Source organism: Amphiprion ocellaris, chromosome 17 (assembly GCF_022539595.1).
Source record: "Amphiprion ocellaris isolate individual 3 ecotype Okinawa chromosome 17, ASM2253959v1, whole genome shotgun sequence".
Classification (NCBI taxonomy): Eukaryota; Metazoa; Chordata; class Actinopteri; family Pomacentridae; genus Amphiprion; species Amphiprion ocellaris.
In genome coordinates this window covers 16,801,062-16,811,553 of record NC_072782.1, presented here as the reverse complement: position 1 = coordinate 16,811,553, position 10,492 = coordinate 16,801,062, and the positions used below count along the sequence as shown (strand labels likewise).

General features: G+C 39.9%; 1 protein-coding gene across 11 annotated transcripts in view; it reads left to right on the top strand.

Moving 5' to 3' along the window:
- The first annotated feature begins 275 nt into the window (after positions 1–275).
- Positions 276–10,492, top strand: part of fcho2 (FCH and mu domain containing endocytic adaptor 2) — a 47,233-nt gene continuing 37,016 nt past the window's right edge. For 3 of the 11 annotated variants that reach the window (XM_055019255.1, XM_055019258.1, XM_055019257.1), the window contains exons 1-2: positions 277–465; positions 9,872–9,963. In XM_055019255.1, coding sequence (XP_054875230.1) covers positions 433–465; positions 9,872–9,963 — 125 coding nt within the window. In that variant the 5' untranslated portion in view covers positions 277–432. Of the gene's footprint in view, positions 466–9,871; positions 9,964–10,492 lie in introns of all 11 variants that reach the window. The other 8 variants (XM_055019256.1, XM_055019254.1, XM_055019259.1 and 5 more) reach the window with 6 other exon arrangements.

Sequence of the window (10,492 nt, the reverse complement as noted above, 5' to 3'; positions counted from 1 at the left end):
TGTTTAGTTTTATGGGTATTATGTTTATTTATTTTTTGCATATTTTCTGTTTTTAGTCATTTTAATCATTAACTCCTTGCCCAATTTACCAGGAATGTGCTGCTGCATCATATTCAGTGTACAGGAATTTACGGGGGACACCTGAAGGCAGCATTTCGCCCAGAGACAGCCCGTCGTTCCCCTGGTGCGTCTAACCGCCATTGGTAGCGCTGTTTCTTCCACCCAAAGTCTGATTTGTACGGGAAGAAACCAGAGGGGAGAGACGCAGTACAGCCGAGCGGAGGTGGAGTCTGAAGGTGGGGAGGGAGAAGAAAGGGGAGAGGAGGAAAACGGGGAAAGGCAGATAGAACAGAGACGGGGGGAGGACAGTGGATGATTTAAAAGTTGCATTACGACAAACTTAAGAGTTGCGGCGAAGAGGAGTAAAGCAAGATGATAACGCCGTACTTCCTAGAGAATTTCTGGGTAGGTGCTGCTTTTTATTCACCGTGTTTACACCGGCGCTATTCCTCATTATTCTCTTGCTGTGTTGCCTCCCTATCATGTTCATGTCAGCAAGGACTTTAGTAGCATTCTCGTTGCGGAGGTAGTCGGCCGGTTCGTTGGCTCGATCCCGCTGAAGTAGCGGTGTCCGGTGCCACCGGACTCACTGGGCAGCTGCCCCGCGGCCATGGCTAATTTTCTTCGCCGATTATTTTGCCACCCCGGGGTTTGGGCCTCTGTGAAGCTATCTAACTTGAAACCCCAAAGAATACACCCCTGCGTCCGGTAATTGGCTGCGCCCGGATTGCTTGGAATGTTTATGGTCATTTCCAGGAATACTATTGGACGCTGCTGCTGTCAATCACAACCCTTCGCCGTACGCGTCATTTTCTTCCGTAACAAAGTTTCAGTGAGAGGCCAGATGTTTAGCAACTTAGAACAGCTTCAAAAACATTCACAGACTCATACTGTGCGGGACATTTAGCTTACGTTCTGTTTAACTAGAGCTATGTGCTATCTAAGGGTCGTTTCTGTTTCGATAATAATTTGACGTGGCTGTGTCAAAGCAGGTGGAAAAGTAAAAACCTGTCGTCGTTCCTGATTCAGCCTTTACCTATTTTCGTAAAGCTACAAAAACTGTCATTAAAAGTAAAAACAACTCACACCATAGCTTCTTTATCCCAGCTAATGTTCTAAACCAGAGCCATATATTGTGCTGTAGCCACTGCATCAGGTTGATTTTTCGTCTTATATTGACTTAAATCAGAGCTGTTAGAAATGCTGAGTACTCTCTAGTTGACCATCGTTTTACACCAAGGGGTTGTGACCAATAGCTACATTGAAACAGGATGACTGAATATGTGAGATATTTGCTAATAAATGTGTTATTGCATTTTCACGTTTCAGTGATCTGCTTAGAGTTTTGGGAAATGTAGTGCTCTGACTCAGTTCAAGTCACTGTTATTATGTAGCACATTTAAACAACATCTGTTGAGCCAAAGGACTTTCCAGTAGAGTAATAAGATTGGTGTTGTGAATTTACATTTTACATGTTAAGGTAAAGGCCCTACAGTGTTGATCTACATGAGGAAAACCCAACAAATCCTGCCAAAACACATATTTTTTACATGCTGAATGACTTTAGTATTGCTGTGTTTGTACAGAAGTTCACACATGTCTGTTTTGTAAGCTGTGAAAGTGCTTTCTGCTGGATCTCTGTCTTCCCAAAGGTGGGAAATTACTGCCCTAGTTTTTAGCCTCACTTCACCTTATCTCCAGGTGATGCAGCCTGTACGGGATCTACAGCTTTCAAAGCTAATATAATGTTTATTTAAAATTACATGCAGCTCAGTACTTTCAGTAATTGGAAAGTCCAGAGCTCTTACCATGCAAAGCTGCTTTTTCTGAAGGAGACTTCATCATCAGCTAAATGGAAAAGAGGAGAGCAGAGACGCTCCTGATTCTTCAATCTGCCCTTTGTGCCCTGCAGTGAGCCACAAGAGAATCCAGTGATGGCAGCGATCAGCTGTGTGTTTAACATGCAGGACACACACACACACATACTTGGCATTAGGAGATGCATCCATTTCCCTTTGACTTGACTACAAATCATCACCACAAGCAGACACACACACACACACACACACACACACACACACACACACACACACACACACACACACACACACACACACACACACAAGGCTATCGGATCTGAACATTTTTCGGCTCTATTTTGATTTTGCAAAGCAGGCAGGAACTCTCACACAGATTTCTCCCCATGTGCTTTCACTCTGTGGTGTTTTCAGAGGCATTTTCGTTGGCTTTTTCCCTTGTCTCTAATCTTGGCTTGAATCTCTGGCATAGACAATATCTCTCCTCAGCTGAATAAACAAGTTCTTTAGGAATTAGGAGCCAGACATGGTACCGCAATATTGTTTCTCTGTCAGAGTTGCAGCACTTGAGTGGTCACTGACTGCAACATTTCCGCTCACTAGATTTAGTTGCAGGCTTCGTCTCATTTCCCTTTTTTTCTGTGCGTGAAATGAGCTTGAGTAGTGAGTTAACTGTGGTGTATTGATGAACGTTTTGTAGCATCAGTGCAGCATGTGAGACGTGCTGAAATGTGTCAGTCAGTGGCTTGGTGTAGCTGCCAGTAGCTGGCCTAATACTTAATGGAAAATTTGATGAGCTTATGTTTAACGTGCACTCTGTTAGCCTCCAGTATGTCATGGGAAAATAAGATGGCAGTGTGATAAGCAAACAGTGTTGATACAGCCAACAGCCTTCTCTTGGCCTTCTGCTCTTTGCCGTCTGTGTTTTGTGTGTGTGGTCTAATAGGTTTTCACATAGTTTACTGTGCAAGTCTCAGTCACACCCCCACAAGTCGAGAATCAGACATGAGAAATGTCACAATACCATAACAAAGACTGACATGAGAAAAGAAATGAACAGTGGTGACACATTTCCTTCATGTTGCTTCCCTTCTTCAGCTCAAATACACATGCACAAGCTTGCATATTGCTTTGTATCTTTGTCTTTCGAGGAAGGTCTTGCAGAGTTGTTTGTAGTGTTACAACCCCAAACTGTTGCTCTCGGCTGAAAATTAGCATTACTTTTGGTTTCGCTTTAAAAATAGAGAATATAAAGAATAGAAATAATGCTTTTATGTCATTAGCTTTTAATGCTCGTGTTCCACTGTTCTTAAACGAATGAATAAAAGCTGGATTTCGAGGTGGTTGAATGAGTCACAAGCTGTGAGAGGTTAACCTGTCCTAGGATGTGCCCTTTTGATGTCACATCCTTAACTGTAGGTAGTGGTTTTCTATATTTATGTTTCTACCACAAACAAAGCCCAGCCTGTGTGTGCTTACCGCATACTACAGTTGCATGTGTTGCTGTTGGTCTGATGAGTTGTGATAGCTCAGTGCGCCGCTCCCTGACTTCTCTGGTCACATGACTGAGGGAGGGCAGAAGCTCCGATGCCAAACTGCTGTCTACCTGCTCGGGGGTCTGCACAGGACCATCGTTTACAGTCTGCAAGGAAAGAAGGTGTCTTGTTTAGCCATGTTTTCATTCCTGAACAGAAAAGTGCAGTCACACTTTTTTCCACTGCTTTCACCTGAACATTCACCCAGAACTGGAAAAGACATCATGCCAGCTCTTAATCTCATGTTTTATTTTCCTTGGATTACTCAGTTGCTGGTGGAGATGAACTCACTAAAGCTTCCTATAACACATTAACCCAGCTCCTAGTACATTTTGCACTATTATGTAATAAATACACCTACAGTAGTGACTTGAACAGTCAGGACAAAGTAGATTTTGCTTAGTTTTCCTTTCACCTAAAGAGAAATAGGTTAAAGTAGTCCCATTTTTCTGCCTCCATAATGTAATCTTCTACACTGAACCCTATTGTGACTTTTTTTTTACACATCCTACATATGTTGTTTAACTGAAAAGCATGACAATCAGTGTTGATTACTGAAATATTATCACTGAAGAGATGCAGACAATCTTATGAGTACAACAACTTGGCACCAGAAATTAGGGGAAGCATTAATTTACTCTTGAGCTGAGTTCATTTTCTTTGGTTGTTGGAAGGAGCAGTATAATACTGAGCTAACCAGGGCTCTTTCCATGTCCTGGCTTACATTACTGCCTGTCAGGCAATAAACACTTGATTCCCCACACACAGGATATTGAGACTGGTATTGTACTCCAACAGAAAGAAAGTGAATTCCTGTCCTCCTCTGCCCAGCAGATGTTACATGATAAACTGCAGCACTGTGGTTTTGTTTATCTTTATCTTTAAGGTGGTGTTTCAGATTAAGAATGTCAGTTTCTTTTTGTATGGATTTTAGCTTGTAATTACATATTGCATATTGTTCTGTGCAAATCAACCATAGACTTTTAAAAGCATGCGTGGTATGTTTTACATACATGGCTTCAGAAGTCAGAGCTGATATCACTGCTTGCGTCTCAGGCTCTGCTCACTGAAATCTCTCATTGGCTCAGGAGGCTGTGTGCTGATGAGAGAGCCATGTGTTATACATATGGGATAGAATTTCCTCCACAGCAATTTATTAACTGTTAATTGATTCATTATTGAATAATCTGCTGGTCATTTCCCTTTTTTTCCGGAGTGAATGGTAAGTCATTTGGTCATAGTCAGATTTATGGAAGCACACAACAAAAGTTGAACCTAAGTCCTGTGCAGAGGACTAAAATAGCAGAAAATAGTGAAAAATGTCTAATAAGTCAAAATATATTCACGTTTACTAGCACAAATGCTTAAAAATGTCAGATTTTGAGATGTGAGAATAAGGGAGGTATTGGTATTTTTTTCTTGAAAATGACAAATAATTGCGCAGTTATCAAAACAGATGCTTATTTGTTTTTCATAGATCGACTGATAGCTTAATGGACTTATAATTACATACCGAACGTGATTGTTGTTGCAGTTAATTGTTTAGTCTGCAAGATGTCAGAAAATTATGAAAAATGTCCTTTAGAGTTTCCCAGTGCCTGAGGCTGTGCTTTCATATTGCTGTAGTCACAACTGTCCAATATTATCTTTCAAAACAATCAAAATATGTAAATATTAAGACGTTTGAGAAGCTAAAACAAGATATATCTGTAGTAGTTATTCCCTCAGAATTTGGTCAGTTGACTATCAACCAGGCCGATTATTGAATTTAGTATTCAGCATTTTTCTGATTATCTGTAGTGTTATTTTTTTAAAAACCAATTTCCAATTAAATAAAAAAATTTAAAATTATGTTTCTTTGGCTCTGATGCAGCCTCCTGTCTCTATTCATAGTTACTACTCTACGGTCTTGAGCAATGTCTTATTTGATACATATCATGAGTAGTAGCCTATTACCACTGACAGATAAATGTCAAATGGTCTCTTTTAATTGAACATATGTAAAACATCAGTAAACAATGGCATTTCAACAAAGTTTGTGTTATCTAAGTTGTCAAATGACACCAATATTTGAATTTTTACTGAGAATGTATATCACTTCCAGCTTTTGATTGTAAGTCTCCTCAATTGCTAATAATCAGCATTTGTGTAATCTCTAACAAAACCTGTCGACCCATAAAAAATGACTGTTTTGAATGTTTATATTGCCAACAAAAGGTGAACAGGAATTATAGGGTTATGGATTTAACAGAAGCTGAGGTTGCTGGCTTTTTTCTTTGAGTGAAACCACTCTTCACAGCATAAGCAATGGTGCACATTCAACCATAACGTAAGCTGTCTAGTCGCAGAGCTATTACCTGCATTTTTTTGTCGACCTAAAGCATACAAAGACACGGAGTGCCTTGTAGTCTGTGCAGTGCAGGCGTAGTGCAGCGTGTCACAGCTGGGATTTGAATTCATTTTGAGATCTGTTTTCTGTCGGCGGCAATAATGGAGCTGACACTGTTCACTCTCTCTCTCTTCTATTTTTATTTTTTTTAATGAACTCTATCAGTTTATAGGAAGCTGTCTCAGCTGCAAACTGCACTGTTGCTCAAACAAACCATGATTGACGTGTCCTAACTTCTCCCCATGTTATCCTCTCTTTGGGGTGGGACTGAGAGTTAAAAACCGCTTCATCTCAGTCCAAGCGTAATGAGTACTTTTGAATTTCACAATGTGTGGTTGGAATATTAAACACTCTGTATGAGGGTTTTCGTCAATGAGTCTCCAGACGAGGACTTTGAGAAACTGCAGTACTCCGGTATCACATCTCCCTGCTGCTGCTTATGTTGAAATAGTACAGTTCTAAAACAGTCATTAGTAGTTAACTTCAAAATCCCAAATCAGGTAGTTCAGGGTGATGTCTTTATATTCCTGACTACTGCTTTGTAAGATTATATTTTTCACAATCAGTTCCAGTATTGTAACTTGTGAAAACGCCCATAGCTTTTTCCTGTGTTTGTTTTTATTTTTTTGTTTGTATTCACTGATATCACAGCCCATGTGATCATAGCTGTTGCACAGAATGAACCTTTTTCCTGTTGCTGTTTGGAGCTGTGTTTTCACTTATTTTCGTCACTTCCCTGTTTTGTAGACTGATTGGCCAATTATGTCTCTGACTTTGTGTTTCTTGGCGTTTCAGCAGTGTAGTGTAGTTGTTGTGAATGTGTATTGTTACTATTCCTCCTTGACATCTAATGTGTGTGGTACCTTGCATGTCATGCTGTCTGCAGGGTAACAGCTAAACTTGTACCTATCTGAAATTGTTATCATACAACAGGAAGCACATCTCAGTGGTCTGCTCACTGGAGTGAAATGTAGGCCAGAGAACTGTAACCCAGAGAAGGATGCTTCTCTTTTAATGTCTGTTTGCTCTGTAAATATATCTCTGTTGGAGCTAGCATTGAGCTTTTTGACACAAACCTCCTGAACTTTCATCTTTGTCCTTGTGGAAAAACCAGGCAGCTGTAATGTAGACCAAACTGCTGACAGTGGACCAGTCCAGGAACTAGGAAATATCTGTGATAGTCTCGGGTTGCGGTGAAACAAAGTTGGCCGACACATTCGTACAAGAATGAGGATGAACTGCAGTGAACAGGCATGTTCTTATCATGATGTAGGCCTATATTTTAGAAAAAGTATGTGCTGCCTTCTTCGTCTTCTTTTGGCCTTATGTCAAGTGAAGTTATCGCTTCTGCCCTCCCACTGATTCGTCAGAATTAATCAGTATTCACTGTCTGCCAAGATGTTACACAACAACCTGTAACAGGTAATGACAGTCAAAACCTGTCAGTCATGTTGCTGTTTTTATGGTGTGATTTTTCTATCAGATCTTCAGTGTTTTCTCATCGGTACTTCCTAGCTTCAAGCTATGGTTTGTATGTTTCCTCTCACACAGAAGACAGCCTAATGAGGGAATGAGGAAGTAAAGTATTTTTTTCTCCTTCTCTTTTCAGAAGTGACAAGGAGACTGTAAATTATTCTGTGTCAACAATAATATGCAGGGCTGTAACTAATGATTATTTTAATCATTAATGTGTTGCTTATTGTCTCGATTCATGGATTAGATGTTGGGTCTATAAAATGTTAGATCATGGTGAAAAATTTTGAGCAGTGTTTTCCAAAGCCAAGCTGATGCCCTTCAATGTCTTGTCTTCTCAACAACTCAGAGATATTTAGTTTACTCTCATAGAGGAGTTAAAAATATTCACATTTAAGAAGCTGGAATCAAAGAATTTCCACTCTCATTCTTGACTAATTACACCAATTCATCATTTATCGAAGTAGTTGATGGTTAATTTTATAGTTGATGAGTGAGTTGTCATTGTTACAGTGACGACGTGACGCTATCTCGCAATGATGCGGAAATCTTTAACAAATCCATGGATCCAGACTATAAGCTGGATCACTGCCAAAATCTAATGACTTGGACCTTGTATCATTTCTGACCTTCCCTGAAAATTTCAATTGATTGATCAGTTAATCATTGTAGCTGCAATACTATGTTGCAAAAGTTTAGAGTGTAGGCCATTTAGTACTGATGGACAGCTATTGAATTAGAGTCATGATTCAGAACCCTGCAGTTTTCCCAAACCAATGGTGCTCCTACCTTATATACAACCCCAACCCCATCAGAGTCATTCCTACAAAGTTCCACAAGTCTATAAATGTAATTTCTTCTCTGATTCAGCAGGCTGTCAGAATGATTGATTTATTGATTGTGCTGTCAGTTTACATGTGCCAACTTTCTTGTCAGTCCACACCACGGAACACCTTCAGAAGTGTCCTGTGGTGTGTGGTACCAGGACATTGGTAGCAAATCCTTTGGCCTATATTTCGCGGAGTTGAGCCTCCATTGATCGGGTGTTTTCCAGTGCATCCCCCAGATGCTTGATTGGCCTGAGATCTGGTGAGTTTGGAGGCAAAGTGAACACCTTGGGCTCTTTGTTGAGATGTTTCAGAGCAGTTTTTGCAGTGTGGCATTAGCATCTACCTGCAAAAGATAGATGCTCTCTGTGAGTGCAGTTGCCGACAAGGGTGTGCTGGTCTGCAGCAATGTTTAGGTGGGTGGTATGTGTCAAAGTAACACCTACATGAATGCCATGATCCAAAGTTTATTCACGATTTGATGTTGTCGCTAATAAGGGTATATTTGTCAGTAAAAAAAAAAAAAAAAAAAATATTATCACAATATACAACAAGAAAAGCACTCAGAGAGCATTGTACTCCGCCAAGGCAGCTCAGTCGTAAGGCTTCCGACTGATAAGTCCCGATAAGATCACAGCGATGGATTTGTAGTAGGATCACAATCATGTGATCATCAGCCGGCAGCTGGCCCAGCGTTCTCTTGTTGTCATTGGTACAGTGACGACGTGACCCTATCTCGCAATGATGCAGAAATCTTTAACAAATCTGTAGATCCAGACTATAAGCCGGATCACTGCCAAAATCTAATGACTTGGTCCTTGTATCATTTCTGACCTTCCCTGAAAATTTAATCCAAATCCATCTGTTTTTGAGTAATTTTGTGCACGGACAGACAGACAGATTCACAGATTAACAGGCACAGGTACGCCGATCGTCACATAACTCCGCCATGTCCTTGGCGGAGTAATTTTTTCAAAAACACATAATGTGTACAAGCAATCTTGATGAAGATTTCTAAATTTTTTCCTTTTATGAGTATTAAGTTACATATTAAGCAGGACGTTGTTAGGGCTTTTTACTGGGTAAACAATGTATTGATAAAAACCCAGTTGGCCATTTCTATTCTGCAGTTTTTCATTATTTGTTGGCTGTCATACAGCAAAATAATCAAGTAAGAGCGTTCATCCATGCAAATTTTTATTAAAAAATGGTCCATTGAACGCTTGCCATACCTTCCAGCTTTTATATATTTCCCTTTTACCATGTACACCACTATTGATTGTTTAGATATGCAAAACAAAAATCATTGTTACTAGCAGCAGGAAGGGTTCACGTATTTGTACCATAAAGCATTGTGATTATCAAATATTTTGTATCTAAACTCAGCATTTTTCTTTCCTATTAATTATTCAATGGTGCACTTGCATTTTTTAAGCATCAGCGCAACTGGACACCCTGGTTACCCAGTGACATGGTTACAGCAACACAGACAGTTGTTCGGCTGTCTTACATTATCGACTCTATCCTTAGACCTGTTGGCTGTCATTTTACACCTTTTTAATATTCACTTTTCTCAACATGGCAGAGATGAGTATGGTTGACCAGAAGCTGCTGCAAATGCAGCTAGAAGCTATGCAGACAATGAGAATGCTGTTGTTAGAAAAAGCCTTCTCGGTAATGTCTGATCTATAGCTGACGTATTGTTATTGCTTGTTAAACTTTTTTCCGGTGAGTAATCTTTGTCTGCATTGTTTTGTCCCTGAAATGCAGGGGGAAAAAAATAATGGCTTTGATGTGCTGTACCATAACATGAAGCATGGCCAAATTTCCACCAAGGAGCTGACAGACTTCATCAGAGAAAGGTAAGAAGCAGTGGTCTGATACGCGTCACTTAGTCCGACTCTGAAGAGAATAACATGGTTTATATAACACGTTAAACACGTTACTAATTGACCAGTTTTACCGTGTGTACCTTTTCTTTCCCATCATGTGGTTTTTCTTGGTATTTAAATATATCTCCCAGTCTGCACCTGCAGCTCCAGTTCCTTGTATTATCCTTGTAATAACATCCAAGTTCATAGCTGGCACTGATAGCAGATATTCACTTTGAATTTTCCTGTTTGCTACAGGTGTGAACCATATGAAGCTGTTCTAGTGCTGCAACTAACAATTTATTGATCCCTGTTATGTTTTCAGTTCAGTGATTAATGACAGCCAATTAAATGTCAAAATCTACGCTACAACTTTTCAGTCCAAATCTCAAAGACATTCATTTAACTAGTTATATAACATAAGCGTTGTGAAGCTGAAACAACAGAATATTTAGTATTTTTTTCACTATTGTTGCATGAAAATGGCTGAAATGATTAATCAGTCAGTTGTGTTAGTTCC